We start from the raw sequence: 17207 nt of genomic DNA, 5'->3' as shown, positions 1-17207 counted from the left end.
ATCCATTCAAAGTAAAATACCACGTGAAACATGGCCATGTATATATCTTATTAAAATTCATGGGTTGTGTTAAAATATTCAATTCAATAACAAACATATTATATTTAATCTTTTTATATATCTTAATTATTTCGTTGTTTAATAGGGTCTCTCTTTGAAATTTGATGACCTTTAATGACTCAAATGGAAAGTCTTATTCTTTAGAAGTCATCGCTAATTTTAGGGTATTTTGGTTGATATTGTTGTTCTTCATGGAAACAGCCTCTCTATCATTCAGGATATAAGTAAGGTTTGCCTACATCTCACCCTTCAAGACCCTACTAATTAATGACCTTGCTATTGTTAGGACTTTTGACTAGGTGTGGCCGTTTTTTCTATCCTACTCTGTCTCTCGCGCATCTCTTCTCTAGGGACATATCATTTCGGTATTTAAAAGGCTTCTAGTTTCATTGGTTGTTTGTTAAGTCAACTTGAAATCCGATTGTGTTCTTGCTATGATTGTTCTCGTAATCAATCATTCGATTCTAAATCTTTTGTTCAATAGCAATCATACCATTCAACTTTTGACATATATTTGTATTCATGCTTATTGTTATGCCCTGATCATTTTACGTATTGTTCATATTTCATTCTTATCATTTTTAAAGTTCCATACTCTTTATCAAGGTTGTAAAAGATGCTACATGGAGGGAGTTGGGTGTACTCGTAGTACTTAGGGAGTACTCAGAGAATATTCAGACATGGTAAATATAAATAAAAGTAACTTTTGGATATTATATATTTGTTAAATATTATAAGTTTACACATATTTAAAACAAAATATGTGAATTTTAATATGAATAAAAGAAAAACATTTTTAAATACTAAACTGTTCAAAAAATAGCTAACTAGTAATTAAAAAATTGATATTTCATTCTTAAATATTACAAAATACGAATTATGTTTTTATTTTTCAAGTCAAAATCAGCCAAGTTGGCGAACTAGATTTGATTCAGGCTGAGGCTGATGTCATTTGATTGATTTTTAGTAACTAGGCGGAGTTAAAGAAAATCGTCTCGGCGCCATACCTTGTAACGATTATTTGAAAAGTACTCGCCCTTGTAAACATACTTTTACAACATTACTCTTAGACTAGGCATATGAACATAGTTCTTTCTAGCAAAGGGTCTTGACAGTTAATGTAGTGATTGATCATGCGTCTTTGTCAACTTATAGATGTGTTGTATGTTTGTCTTGAACATTAGCCATTCTAAGTTGTTGAATTTAATAAAAAAAAATTACGATTGTAGGAGTCAATTAGGTTTTTTTTTCTTACAATCAAAACAAAAATTACAAGGCCACTAAATAGGAGAATCAAAACAAGAATTACAAGGCCATTATATAGGAACAAATAAAAGAAGCCTAAACCGACCAGGACTTCGAAAAACAAGGAAAATAATATGGAATAAAATACTATCCCATAATAAATCCATATCTCCTATAAGTTTTATTAAAAAAATTGCGTCTCATTACTCCCTCCTCAAGTTGATTCCAAATGCCTAACTTGTCAAGTAATTAAGCACGAAGTTGTTGTCCTCCCAACGCTTTGGTAAACAAATCAACAATCTGATTTTTGGTGTTACTGTTAAAAGCTTTTATATCACCCGACTTAACCCGTTCATGTAAAAAATAACAATCCATTTCTACATGCTTCGTTCATTCATGAAAGACCGGTTATTTGCAATGTGTCGTGCGGACACTGTCACAAAATTAAGTAGTTGAGCTTGACTGTTCAATGTCAAGCTCTCGTAGTAACCACCGCATCCACAATATTTCACTAAATGTGGAAGCCATAGCACGATATAATTCTGCTTCAGCTGAAGATATTGACATGACTGATTGTTTCTTAATGTAACTTTTTTTTTATAAATAGATTTTGTTTTTTAAATATATAATTTACTATAAAATGATTATAATAAAGTGGCAGCCAAACGGGCAACAAGCTGCGCCGCAACCCCCTTTTGAATAGCAAAGCCAATCCTGCTAAAAACGAAGCTTTGGGACGTCCTTTGGAAAATAACATCCTAACCAATCAGATTTACAATAACAAACCAAATTAGTTCCTCCGTCCTTTGGAAGTAAGATGCCTTGACCAGGGGTAGCCTTGAGATACCGAAGAACCCGATACGCGGCCTCTAAATGAGCTTCTCGTGGGTCTACAACAAACTGATTTAAAACGTTTACAGCAAAACAAACATCTGGTCAAGTAGCTTGTAAGTAAATTAGTCTCCCAATCAATCCACGATATTGGCTAGCATCAACACATTGCCCGCCATTGTCTTTGTCAAGGTTAAGATTTTGTTCCATTGGAAAGTTGCTCGGTCGATAGCCTTCATTCCACTGTCTTTTAAGATGTCAATAGTGTATTACCTTTGTCTTAAAACGAGCCATTCTTTATCACGAGCAGCCTCAATACCTAGGAAATATTTTAGATTTCCAAGGTCTTTAATACTAAAACGCTTATCAAGATATGCATTCACCTGTTCAGGCCCGGCTCCGAGAAACACAAAAAAAATTTGGGCCGAAGGCGAATCTAAATTTGGGCCTTAAGACTTAAGTAAAATATAAACTCGATAACACAAATAAAAAAACAAATCATACGATGATAATATTAATTTCAATACACAAAACATAAATATTGTAGCAAAATAATCTAATTTACATACCTAAACGAAACGCGATGCTCGTCTTGCATTTTTTGAAGCAAAACTCTCGATCAATTCTTGATAATCTATGTTTTCCAACACATCGCTCTCAATAGATATCATCGCCAAGCTATTAAGTTTTTCTTGGGACATTGTGGATCGCATGTAAGTCTTCAACAACTTCAATTTTGAAAAGCTTCTTTCGGCCGAAGCCACGGTTACCGGAATAGTCAACAACACTCAATATGCATTTACCGTGTTAGGAAAAAAACCGGATAAGTATTTGTATTTAGGTATATGTATTTAGGAGGCATTTTCCTAAAAAAATAATATACATTTGTTAATTCAATAAACAAAAACAAAATAACACTAACTGTTAATATTATAAAACTGTTCATTCAATAAACACAAAATGATAAAACAACAATTCAACAACCGAACAACGGAATAAGTAAAATTGTTACTAACAACTAAAAAAAGTAATAAAAGTATAAACTAAACCAAGTAATCAAATAAAGTAATAAACAACTAAACAAAAAGTTAGAACAATAGAACTAACCCCTGCTGGCCTAGACGGACCAACGGTGACGGAGCAAGGCTGGAGCGGAGCCGGCTGCAGGCCTGTGGCGGTGGTCGGGTGGTGGACTGGTGGTCACGACGGTGGTTCACTGGTTTGTGGCTGCCTTTTTCACTTTTTGTGGTACGTATCGTACGGCCTAATTGGAGATGGCGTTGTTTGTTTTTTTAAAAAACCTTCAGACTTCCGAGTTCCTTATTTCCATCTCCTGCATCTTCAAATGGGTTACTGGGCTACAAATAACTTGGGCATTGGGCTACAATTAATTTGGTCTGTAAACAATTTAAAAATGGGCCTAAACAAATTTTTTTTTTTTTATAAAATATAAAAAAAATTTTAAAAATTTTCGGGCCTACCGGGTGGTCGGGCCCATGACAGTCGACTACCCTGCCATGGGCCAGGGCCGGCCCTGCACCTGTTGTATCTTATCAAGATCGTTTCCCGTCAAAATTACATCATCCACATATATAAGGGCGGTGACATCTATTTTATTTTCTTTAAAAAATAGGGAATGGTCCAGTTTAGCTTGACTAAAACCAATCTTGATAAGGGCAATGGTAAACATTTGATACCAGTTGCGTGAAGCTTACTTCAACCCATATATAGGCTTTTGTAGTTTGCATACTCTCGTTTCGCGTTCTTTAATAGAATCTTCATATAGACTTCCTCATTCAAGTCTCCATGAAAAAAAAAACATTATTAACTCTAGTTGATGGATAACCCAATTTTTTTCACTGTGACAACCAGTAAAGTTCGAACAGTTAACAGTTTCGCTATGGGGGCAAAAGTTTCATGAAAGTTAATGCCTTCCATCTGGGTGAAACCTTTTGCCATGATTCTTGCTTTGAATCGTCCGAATTCTCCATTAGGCTTATATTTGATTTTATACACCCATTTTGAATCAACGGTACATTTTCCCTTGAGTAAATTTTCAAGAGTCCACGTACCGTTTTCTTCAAGAGCTTTAATTTCTTTCTCCATGGCTTCTTTCCACATGTGATCTTTAACAGCTTGAGCAAAAAACCTTGGCTCATGTTGGGAATCAATGACGGCTAAAAAATCATTATGTGAGGCGGAAAAATTATTATAAGTAACGAAATTTGAAATATGGTGTGCCGTTGAGGGCCGTTGATTGTGGTCAGGTCGTGCGTGGTCAAGATATGGTGGGAGATTAACTTTGTAGTCGCAGCGATGCTTCGATGGTCTAATGTCTCGTTTTTCTCTAACCGGATGAGAAATGATGGGCTCATCAATGTTCGGCCCACTGTTAATTTCTTCTTCCTCAATATCAGGACCAACATCAATGTTTACATTTGAGCCTTTTATATTGTTTTGTTCTTCAGTAATTGTCCCTAAATCCAATGCTGGAATGGACTCGGCTTCCTGCTCTTCTAGGTTGATTCATTGTCTTCGGCTTGGATGAGTATGGTCATTGGTTATTACTTCATCTGAATTATGTTCAATATCCCATTCAGCTTGAAATTGAACACCTATTCTTCATGTTCTGAGCATGTTAAGTTTTTGTAAGGGTACACAGTTTCAATAAATTTCACATCTCTAGAAATTACCACCTCATCACGCTTTATGTAGTACACCTTGTATCCTTTAGTACCTCTTGGATAACCTAAGAAAATTCTTGGTCTCCCCTTTCAACAAACTCCCCTTTTGTCTCCGTAATTCTATAATAGGCTAGGCAACCAAAGACCCTCATAAGATCATAACTAGGTTTCTCGTTATACAATACTTCATAAGGTGTTTTTGAAATATTCGAAAATAGATCAATATACTAAAAATATAAATAACAAGAATATAATAATAATGGAAAGACACAAAATAAATAATAACATTAAAACTGTGAGATTTGTTTTTCAATGTCGATTACAAAAAGAAAAAGGACAAGAAAAGAAAGAAAGGAAGCTAAGAAAAGAAAACAAACAAATAAATTAATTAAATAGTATAATATATAGAGATGCATGTTGTATAAATTGATTCAATCAGTCTAGGAATCGAAGGCTTCCTCTGAAGAAAGACGGGGGGATGCGGACAACATTAGAAGACTAACTTCTAATTACTACATTACCAACATACCAAAAGGCTACAACACCAAAAGAATTTAGTTGAGCTTACAAGAGTGGGGAACGCTAGCGGATGTCTACCTGGCCAAGACGAAAAACAGATTTGGGGGCATCTTTGGTTTTGCTAGATTTTTAAACGTCAAGGATCCGTTGTCACTTGAAGAGCAGCTCAATCGTGTTCAGCTTGGTAGTTTGAGATTGAGGGCAAATCTCTCTATGTTTGATAGAAGTTAAGTCACGGAGGTTAGAAGTTCAGATGCCAACCCTCATTCAGATCTCGTGAAGCTGATTTCAACTGCACTCAATTCTAGGACCATTAGTGGAAGATCCTTTGCGGATGTTGTGAGAGGAATTAGTGTTTGATTGTATTCTTGAAAAGGTTGGTAGAACCTTGAGGCCATGTGTTTGTTCAAGTGATGCTAATAACATATCATATGGCAAAGCATGTGTTCTTGTAAATCATCTAAGGCTCATTCATTAATCAGAATTTTGAGGTTAGATGGGGTGGGTCAAGTTTTGAGGTTTGGGTGACGGAGGTGCAAGAGGAATGGGCACCCGCTTTCAGAGAAGGCGGGTCGTCCGTTTCGAAAAAGGATGAGTCCGGTAGTAGTTTCCGATGCCGAAGATTCAAATTTTGGTGATGGCGTGGCTGCAACGGCGACTCCAGAAAAAGTTTTTCTTAGCAACAGTGTTGACTTACCTACTACGAATCGTACGGTAAATTCTTCTTGCAGAGGGTGACATTTCATTTACTGTGCGGCAGACCGTTGATCAAGGTGGTGACATTGATGTATCACTTGCACAGTCTAAGAGCCTGGAAAATCTTTTGGCTCAGGGATTACGTCACGTCAACCATGCTCTCTCTACTCTGAATGTTGGGCCTGATTCAGTTGGGTCCGGGCTCTGATTGCTTAAAAAATGGGGGTGTAGTCTTACATGAGTCCAACCCACTTAGCATCTTAGTTCCCAACGAAATTGAGGTGGTGCCTTCTAAAAATCTTGAGCCTTCAAGACCCGGTAACTTACCTGACTTAGCAAACTCGTCTGGTTCTATGTCTGTCGCTAATATGCGATTCCTTAAACCTAAGAAATCCAAGAGGGCTACTGGTACTTTATTCGATTCATCGATTAGAGGCAGGCACATTCTAAGAGATAATCTCATCAGAAGGGCTAGCTCTTTATCTGGAGTCTACGGCTCTAGAGCTTCTTCTTTGATGGCCAGAAATTCCTCGTCTGGTGACTCCGTCGAAGAAGCTTCATTAACTTCGGAGCAAAATCCTCGACCGACGAATTCAGATCTTTCGAAGCAAGGTATATATCAGTCGAATTTGATTGGGGTTGATGGTAGGTTGGAGGAGATATCGGATTCACGTCCATTTGTTAAAGGTTTTAATTTGGAAGTGGATGCCACGATAAAGGTCGGAGCTGACATAGGGGCTGATTTGGGGAATTTTAGAGAGCTGGTCCAACAGGTAATTGCAAGTGAAGGTGCTCTACCAGTTGATCAATGAATGTTCTATCAATTAACATAAGGGGGGTTGGCGATGTTTTAAAGGCCGAGTGGATTCGTGGGTTAAAAACGAGTTATGGGATTCATTTTATAGCTATTCAGGAAACTAAGTTGGGGAATTCTGCTTTTTTCAATGCGAACAGGTTTTGGGGTCGTTCCTTGTTTGATTATGATATGGTCGATGCCGTTGGTCAGTCAGGTGGAATTCTTAGTGTTTGGGACCCTTCGTTTTTTGTAAAAACTGGTGTTTTAAAAAATCATCGGTTCTTGGTCATTAACGAGGTTATTAAGTCGACAAACGCCTCTTTAACTATTATCAATGTGTATGCTCCGAATGATGTCGTGGAAAGAAAGCGTCTTTGGTTGGAACTGTTGAGTGTTAGAAGAATGGTGTCGGGGTTGTGTATGTTGGTGGGCGATTTTAATGAAGTTCGGGAGCCGTCTGAAAGAAGAAATTCTTATTTCAACAGGGTGAATGCGCAGGCGTTTAACGAATTTATTGAGGAGGCGGGTCTAGTTAAATATCAGATGGGAGGGGGAAAATTCACATACATCTCTCATAGGGGAGATAAGTTTAGCAAATTAGATCGGATTTTGGTTTGTAAAGATTACATGAATTTTTGGCCTTTCGCCTCTTTAACCGCCTTAACCAAAGAGTTGTCAGATCATAGGCCTCTTTTACTTGCCTCCGTTTCAGTGAATTTCGGTCACATTCCGTTTCGCTTCTTCAACACGTGGTTAGATATCCCGGGGTTCGTCGAGTTTGTAGAGTCTCAGTGTAGTTCTTTCAGGTTTGTGGGACCCGCAGATTTGGTGTTGGTTACCAAACTGAGATGGTTAAAATTTCGGATCAAGGATTGGGTTGGATATTGGAGACGACAGAAAGAGGGGGAGTATAATAGTAAGAAGGCGGAAATTAACTCAATTGAAAACGTTGCTCAATTTAGGCCACTGTCGATAAGCGAGTTGGAGTGTAGGACAGCTTGTCTAAAATTTGTTAAGGAATTCGAAGCTATTAAAGCGCGAGATGTTAAGCAGAAAGCTCGCGTTAGATGGGCTATTGAGGGAGATGAAAACTCTGCATATTTTCATGGTATCCTAAACGCGAACCTGAGTAGTAGTCGGTTGCATGGTATTAAGGTTGATGGAGATTGGATTGCAAATCCGACTTTGTTAAAGGATCGGGCATATGATTTTTTTGCAAATAAATTTAAGGAGCCACAACCATCGAGACCGGGGCTAGTGTGTTCGGGTATCCGGAAGCTCTCCGGTTTGGAAGCGTCTTCATTAATTAAACCATTCTCGGTTACGGAAAATTGAAATATGCAGTTTGGGAGTGTGAGGGTGACAGGGCGCCCGGTCCGGACGGTTTTAACTTCAAATTTCTTAAACGCTGTTGGAACTGTTTTGAAGGGGGATTCGTGCGTGTATTGTCTGAATTTTACGTGTCGGGTTCTCTTAGTGAAGGTTGTGCCTCATCTTTCATCGCTTTAATTCATAAAACTAAGGATTCTGTTTCATTTGGTGACTTTAGGCCAATAAGTTTGATTGGATGTTTAAACAAGGTGATATCAAAAGTTTTGGTGAATAGGCTGAAAAGGGTGATTAACTCGTTAATATCTGTAGAACAATCCGCTTTCTTGGCTAAACGAAGCATCCTTGACGGTCCTTTGATTCTAAATGAAGTTGTTTCGTGGTTGAGGAAGTCTAAGAAAAAAGGTTTTATTTTCAAGGTTGACATAAATAAGGCATACGATTCTTTAAATTGGACCTTCCTAGACTCGATATTAGATCAAATGAACTTTCCGTTGTTGTGGCGGAAATGGATTTCGGCGATTTTAAATTCGGGTCGAGCGTCGGTTCTGGTAAATGAGTCTCCTACTCCGGAATTTCAGTGTTTTCGGGGCCTTCGACAAGGGGATCCTCTTTCACCATTTTTGTTCGTTATAGCTATGGAGGCTCTTTCAGAGATTATGAGACGGGCCTTGAGCTGCGGTTTATTTAAGGGTCTGAAATGTGGGTCGGATGGTCCAACGATTTCGCATTTTATTTATGCGGATGATGTAATCTTCCTAGGTGAATGGGATTAATCGAATGCTATTAATTTGAGTAGAATGTTAAGGGTTTTCTATTTGGTCTCAGGACTTAGAATTAGTTTTGCAAAAAGTTGTCTATATGGGACTTATGTGGAAGACGCTGAGAGAATTCATATGGGAGATTTACTTCATTGTAGAGTAGGCGATTTCCCATTCCAATATCTCAGGTTACAAGTTGGAGGTAATATGAGTCTAATACAATCTTGGGACCCAATTGTGGAGATGTTTAGGAGACGGTTGTCGGTGTGGAAAGCAAAGAAATTATCCTTCGGTGGTCGCATCACGGTAATCAAGTCAGTTCTCAATGCCTTACCAACTTACTATTTCTTCCTTTTTCATGCTCCGATTGGGGTGTTGGAGAAGTTAGAGCGGTTGAGGAGAGTGTTTTTTTGGGGTGGATCGGAAGAAAAAGCTAAAGTAAATTGGGTGGCGTGGCAGAAGGTAGTTGCCCCGCACAAATATGGCGGGCTCGGGTTCGGGTCTCTACGTGATACAAACTTAGCATTGTTAGCTAAGTGGTGGTGGCGGTTTAAAGATGAGAAGGACGGGTTATGGCAGAAGGTTATTTGGTCTCTCCACCATTCTTCCACGTCATGTCAATCTATCCCGACTTCAGTCTCGTTTACGGGTCCATGGAAACATATAGTTGGTATTTCACAAAAATTAATAGAATCAGGTGTGGATTTATGGCGGGCGATAAAACATAATGTTAGGAGCGGGGTTGATACGTTGTTTTGGTTAGATTATTGGATTGGTAAAGAACTTCTGTTTATTCGTTTTCCACTCCTTTTTTCTATCGAGGGATTGAAGTTGTGCTCGGTGGCGGATCGGTTGGTGATGGTAGATGGGGTGATATGTAGTACTTGGGGTTGGTCCAGAGCGCCGGGGTCAATTGCAGAAGTGGAGGAACTCAGACAGTTGTTAGTTCTTTGCCATTCAGTTGTCTTGAATCCGGGAGAAGATATATTGACATGGTCTGTTGATGAAGATGAGGCGTTTTCGGTTAAAAGTTTAAAGAATAGCTTGGCGGCGGCCGGTGGTTCGGCCCCCGACTACTCGTTCGCGTGGAATAATTGGGTTCCAAAAAAGGTTAATGTAGTAGCGTGGCGTGCAGAGTTGGAGAGGCTGCCAACTTTTGTATCTTTAGCGGCCAGAAATTTGGCGGTTACATCTAACTTTTGTCCTTTCTGCGGTGAAGTCGAGGAAACCGCTGAACATCTTTTTGTCTCCTGTAGACTTGCGCAAGAGCTTTGGCAAGTCATCACTCAATGGTGCAAGCTTCCGGTGTTCTTTGCGTTCGGGTTCCGGGATATAGTTGAGATGCATAAATTCTCTATATTTCCAAAGAAGAAGGCAAAAGCTCTCCATGCTGTTGTATTGATTACGGTTTGGAGGTTGTGGAAGGCCCGTAACGCGCGGGTGCATGAAGGGAGTCAAGTTCGGTTAGATAGATTGGTAGAGGACATACAAGTTTTGGGTTATCTTTGGATGAAGAGTAGAGCAAGATTGGCTCATTTGGGTTGGGAGAATCGGAAGAATTTTAGTTTTTGATCTGCACTTGGTTATGAATGGTTGTTTTTGTTTGGTAAGTCATGTTTGTATTTCTTAGTCTAGTCTCTTACTAGACAGTTGCTCTGATTTTTTAATATATTTATTTGCCTTTCAAAAAAAAAAAAGAGATGCATGTTGTACGAACTGATATTAAAATAAATTAATAATAAATTTATATCTAGAAGCTTGGGAAAAAAAATTATTCATTCACTCAAATCGTCCCCTGCAAGCCGCTGCCATAGCCGCCGAAATCAGTCAACTAGTTATAAATTCAGAACCCATCTCCTTTATCATCTCAATCTGCATCACCACACTTTTCTATTTTGAGTTCTTTTTCCGACAAGAAGCAAGATACCGACAAAGAGGAGCGACATCGTAAAAATCGAAACCAACAACATTGTTCGCTATCTCCATCGCTTACCGCAACAACCGACCACAAGGAGCACGAAGAAGGCCATTCTATTTTTGTGTTGCGACTTTTCGACCGTACACATTTCATATCTATGCACACATTCTTAACTAAGGTAACCAAACTGAAGCTTTAAACTTTATTTTCAGTTTCATATAAACATATAAACCACTAAACTTGACATGGCTAGTAGGGTTCTAAACATGGGAGATGTTTATGAAGATGATGATGTGTACATGAGTTATTGAAAGTATAAGCTACTAAATAATAACACAAATGTGAATGGATGTATTATTTGTGTTCCCTGAACAAATTTTCTTTTATATATTTTTTAAATAAATATCTAAGTCACCAATGTTTAATAAGAGTTTTCATTAGCTGATATTTGGCTACGTGCGTTAAAACAAAAGTTAATTAAAGAAAAAGATCCAATTTGGTTTCAATATATGTTCACAAAAGTTTGTTAGAATTAAGTTACAGATTATTCCTAAAACAATAATAATAATAATAATAATAATAATAATAATAATAATAATAATAATAATAATAATAATTGAAGTTGTTTAGTAATACATAACCGATTATAATCATTTAAAAATTTTACTCTCTAAATTAATATACTAGTAGACATAAATGGCAAAACTTAGATAAATAAATCTCATCAAATATTAAACTTTATGTAGGTTATTAAAACCCCCTTAAAAGAACGAGTCTGACATCATAGTGGAACATCTTTGAGGTATGGATTCATACCCCTCCACTTGTTATTATCATTCTCGGTTGTTAAAATCTCATTGATGTTTCGCGTTTTTTTGGAACTCCTAAACGTCTTTGGAATATTAATCAGATTAAATTTATTTTGCTTCACGGTCTGGTTAAGGTCGTTTGGACTCAAATATAGATTGCTGTTGTACTCATGCGATAATTTTTTTAGTTTGTACTCAATATCGCATGTTCCTTACTTATTATACGGTATAGATATTTGTTGATATCGTTAGTACTATGAGCGCGTTACTTGTATTTGCTTGTACTCTGGTACCCTGAGTTCTACGCTTTCTTTGGAGTGTCCCACAGGCGCAACATTGTGGCATTGAGGTTGTGTGCTCCTTCCGTGACAGAGAGATTAGTTCACGGCGTCTCTTAAGGGCAAAGTGGCCCACAACTATTAGGAGGCGTATGGATCGATCCTAGATTATATGTATTTGATATTTGTGGATGGCGGTGTATGCCAACACCCCACCATTGCACTATTGGGTACATAGGTTGCAACCTATGTAGCCCACTGGTATGTTATATGTTTCGGCTCGTGGGTATCATCCGTATGATACGATTCACTTTATTGGCTTGCATACATGCATCGTATAATCTTACATCATGACATATTATATTTTTATATTGTTATGAATAAATGTTTGCTTAATTATTGTTATTATTTTACTTGAGCCTTTTATATGTACTGGCATTCGGCTCATTCCGTAAAATTTTTTTTCATAACAGGTTCACAGGTTACTCCGGGTGGGGTGTGAAGAGAGAGAAAAAAATATTTAAGCTCTAGGATTTGAATGTAAAATGCTAGCCACTTTTGTAGCATACTTTAGTCTAGCTAGATTTGACAATTATATAATATGTAATAAATAATTAACCCTAGGGCACTGTACTTTTAAACATTTAATAGTGGAATGATGTTTTATGTTTTGAATACTATGATTTGTAACACGTCACCCCTCTATGGGGTGGGGTCATTACAGTTTTGTTACCAATAACGTCAGATGGCAACCGATTTATCATTCTCCCCAAAACTTGGTGGGTAAGTTCGCTTCAATAACGCACGTGCCATTTCAAGGAGGTGTCTATGCTTTTGTTCCACCACCCCATTTTACAGAGGTGTGTGTGGGGACGTTGATGCATATTGTTTGAAACGAATTCCCCTCCGTTATCACATCTAATTCTTTTTACATCTTTATTGAATTGTGTCTTAACCATCTTGTGAAAATTAATTAAGCACATGCTAGCCTCCTCTTATGTTTTAGTAGGAACATCCATATGGCCCTACTAAAATCGTCAACGATGGTAAGAAAATAACTGGCATGTGACAAATACAAAAGTACGATATTGACCCCATATATCACAATTTATTAATTCAAAATAGTCGTATGTTTTTATTGAACTAATAAAAAGGAAGCCTTGTGTGCTTAGCTTTAATACAAGAATCACAAACGACATTTTTTATTCTTTAAGGCGTCTCTTAAAAAACTAACATGATGAAGTTTAGAATCTGACACATGACCTAAACGGTTGTGCTAAATATCGATGACTGTCACCATAGTGTGTCTTCTGTCTCCCCCATCTACATCTGGTATATCACATCCTTGCACTTACCCGATCCAATCAACGCCCTCAAACTTAAGCCCTGCATGACAAAAAATCGGGAAAGAATGTTAGTGCACATTGGAGATCTTTAGACAATTTACTAACAAATAATTAAGGAAAATTGGATTTTAATAATCCATATTAAATGGTTTTGGCCGGTAATAATCCCTATTCGTTTTATCGCCAGTGGCGGTCCCAAATTCAAAAACATTGGCACCCAATGGTCCCCCGTTAAAAATGACTTAACGGTGTTATAGTTTTTCCTGAATTTCAAACCAATGTTTTAGGGCTTTTAATCGTTAGGAGGATACGAGTCGATTGGTGTAAAACTTAGTTTGAAATAATGTTTCAAAAATGACGAAACAATGCTTCAATTCGGGTATTTGAACTTACAATTAACCAAAATCAAGCCATTCTTTGATCATGGCGTCACACCTCATCCATGGCATGTGGTTGGTTGAATTTCTTCTGGTTTCTTGATGGTTCCATCAATAAAACTGATTTTGTTTTTGGCTAAGAGAAAGTTGATCATCTCTTGCAATCAGATTAAAATCGTCATCACTACAAATTATAGGACTTCCAACGACTGTCTGTCACCAGTGAGGGATGTTGGGATTTAAACTATCTGTCGGTATATGAAACAAAGTAAAACCATAAATATCTTAAGTGATTTTACTTGCGTGATGTTAAGATATTGGGGTCTTTTTTGATCAAATAAGATTTGTAAAAAGTCTTTCTTTAATTCCACTATCTCAAACTCCATTCTCGGAGTTATTTTTGATTTGATCTTCTATGACTCTTGAATAAATTTGATCCAACTTCTAAACAATACATGCACGCGTGTGCATTTCTTTATATGATTAACAAAACAAAAAAAAACCTTAGGCCACAAACTGCATTTTATTTAGGTGTTTCACTGGTTTTTGAATTTTACAATAAAAGGTTCTTATGGATATGAAACTAAAACAATGTTAACCATATGGCAAATTCTTGAAACATTACATATAGAGGCTAGCATCGGACAATCTTTGATATGGGACAGCAATGAGTGGTTTTGTTTTCTTTAATGTAAGACCAAAAGTTTCGGACATGTCATGTTCTTCACCCTTCAGCAAGCTCCAGTCAAACGAGTGCAAGAGAGAAGCCAAAATATACATTTGCATTTTTTGGGCTAGTGGAACACCTGGACACGATCTTCTTCCCGATCCAAATGGGATAAACTTCAAATCTTTTCCACTGTAATCCCATTTGTTTGTCTCCTTGTTTACCAAGAACCTCTCAGGATTAAACTCCATTGGATTGTCCCAATATCGAGGATTCCGATGAATTGATAAATCATTCACAAGGGTGATACAACCTTTTGGAATTGTGTATCCACCTACCTCACAATCTTTGCGTGACACTCGTGGCATAAGGATAGCACCTACAAGATTTAAGCGGTGTGTTTCCTTAATCGTTGCATCTAAGTATTGCAGTTTTGGAAGATGCGATTCTTCAACTATGTTGTTTAGACCAACAATTTCTGCTAGTTCTTATTGAACCCTCTTCATTACTTTATGATTTTTCATAATATTCGCCATTGCCCATTCTATGACTGTGATCATTGTTTCTACTCCTGCAATCAAATAGTCCTGATACAGAAAGGTTAACCATGTTAGTTATACTTGCAACCAAATTAAATCATCATCAGTTAGTTAGCCTATAATTAATTAATAATAGGACTTTCAACCACTGTCTTTCACCACCAGATTACTGACATTCATTATTGATATATATATCACCAACGAAATTATCATTGACAGATGTTGAGATTCGATCTATCTTTCGGTAAACAAAAGAATTCATGTAAAACCATATAAATCTTACCGTGATAAGTCCTTTTACTTGGGTGATATTAAGATCTTGTTGGTCCTTGAGATCTAATAAGATCTGTAAAAAGTCTTTCTTTCTTTCATCCTTAACTCCTTTCTTGGAGTTAGATTTGATCCGATCTTCTATAATTCTTGAAATAATCTGATCCAACTTCTTATGTTCCTTCTTCATGCTCCTCTCAATACCTTGTAGATCAAACCAAGCGAGAATAGGGAAGTAATCAGACAAGTTTGGTTGTACCATCCTCTTGCTGATCCTCGACACCACTGAATGTAACTCGGCTCCAGATTCACCTTTATACGATGTGTCTTCCCAGGCCATTCTTGTTATGACATTGGCCTGAATCAAGTAAGCAATGTCACTGACATTAACATGTGTCCCAATCTTTCTATAAACCATGTTGATCGCGTTTCTAACTTCCTCCCTTCGGATAGAGCTACAAGCTTTAAGATACTTGTTGCTTAAGAGCTCATGAACAAAGATTTTGTGAAGGTAAAGCCTCACGTTGTCTTCGGAGAATATCAAATTTTGGCCTCCATGGTTTATAACTGCAGCCGCGATGGCTAGGTCACGGTTAGAAAAAGTGTCATCTTGATCATGAACCACTTCCTTGGCTAACTCTGGAGTATTTATCACCACATAAAGCTTGCTACCCATATAGAACTTGAAGATGGGGCCATAAATATTAGCCAAGGTGTTGAAATGGTTGTGTAGATCACGACGAAGAAATGGAAGGTACCCGACTACTGGTAACGATCGGGGACCTGGTGGTAACGGTAGGGATCGCGTGGAGGTCGAAAGGGTCAGTTTGTACCATATAACACCCAACATGATCACTAGTGAAATGGTGGTCACAAGTGGTACCACCATAGTAAGTTCATCTTTGTTTTGTGTCATTTTGGGAGATTAAAAATGTGAGTACAATAGTTCAAGTTTGAGGGCTGCAATTATAGCAATTGATTGATAATAGTTTATACCGATAACGTAAAGAGTTTCTAGTTGATGTGCCAATGTGATAATATTCAGAAAGATTAATATATGTGTGATCGCTTATTAAATCCTCATGAGGATGGTGCGGATCTGCAAATCTTAAGTCAACGGTTTTTCTTATATTAGAATTATATGCCTTGAATAAATATCTATTTCGAAAACCACGTGCATTTAAAGCTGTATATATTTGTATTAGATTTATTTTTTCGAACGGTGACTAAGCTAGCACTGCGCGACCAAGTCGCTCCCCACCACCCCACTCAGGCCAGCTATGTTGACATGATCGGGATCCACATTGGTGTCCAAGTTTGGCTTGGCGTTCCCGGTAAAACCCAGTTTGCTCACCCTGCCCGAAGGCACGGCATGTTTTTAATGCTCTGGAAAAATCCGGTCGGAATCAGGATTCGAACCCGGGACACCCGAGTCATCCATCATGTTCCTGGCCATTGTATGTAAATTTATTTTTGGGATTTTTACACTTAATTTAATTACATATTTTTCCCTATTTCTAGTATGCAATTACCATTTTACTCTTCTTCAATTTAGAGTACCCTAGTAAAAACCAATCGATGTTTCCATATCCGCGACATATCAGTGAACGATCTTAACAAACACAACAAACGACATCACTTCCAATCGGCCGTTCATCCGGCGCTTCCTCCTCTGTCGCGGATGGAGTAGTATCAAGTTTTAACTTCCCACCTCGATCTTGCAAGTTATGATTAAGGCACTTAAGGCTCCCATTGATCTTCGATATCTCTAAGAAAACTATATAAGGAGTTTCAATGGTGTACGTGATGTGGGAATTTGTCATACATACGTTAGACTTGATTTGATTTCCATTATATGTCATAAGAAATTTAGGGACATATTTAGAAGAAATCATATTAAGTATAGGATTTCTTTAAGACCATGGACCATAAAAGTCAGATTAGATACAAGTAGATAGTCTATAAATGATAAATGAATTATGTCTGAATATTTCTGTTTTGAATAAGATCTACGAATGTCAGTGAAGTATAACTTCTGATGGACCCATAATTATACCTTAAGCCAAGTAATGTTTAGGCATC

General features: G+C 37.5%; 1 protein-coding gene and 1 pseudogene across 1 annotated transcript; one reads left to right on the top strand and one right to left on the bottom strand.

The window, feature by feature from the left end:
• The first annotated feature begins 6843 nt into the window (after positions 1 to 6843).
• LOC143543106 (uncharacterized) lies at positions 6844 to 8166 on the top strand. The gene has a single exon (XM_077035510.1). The coding sequence runs from the start codon at positions 6844 to 6846 to the stop codon at positions 8164 to 8166; it is 1323 nt and encodes a 440-aa protein (XP_076891625.1).
• Positions 8167 to 14219: 6053 nt separating this feature from the next.
• On the bottom strand, positions 14220 to 16041 carry LOC143543091 (cytochrome P450 76C1-like; annotated as a pseudogene).
• Positions 16042 to 17207: the final 1166 nt, after the last annotated feature.

Source organism: Bidens hawaiensis, unplaced genomic scaffold (assembly GCF_021521415.1).
Source record: "Bidens hawaiensis isolate Kalapana, Puna unplaced genomic scaffold, B.hawaiensis_p1.1 tig00013027_1, whole genome shotgun sequence".
NCBI lineage: Eukaryota > Viridiplantae > Streptophyta > Magnoliopsida > Asterales > Asteraceae > Bidens > Bidens hawaiensis.
Note: the sequence above shows the minus strand (reverse complement) of the source record. Positions and strands in the feature narration are given on the sequence as shown.

Bases quoted from the DNA above. Each gene is read 5' to 3' on its own strand.
- LOC143543106 (XM_077035510.1), top strand. From the start codon at position 6,844: ATGAATGTTCTATCAATTAACATAAGGGGGGTTGGCGATGTTTTAAAG.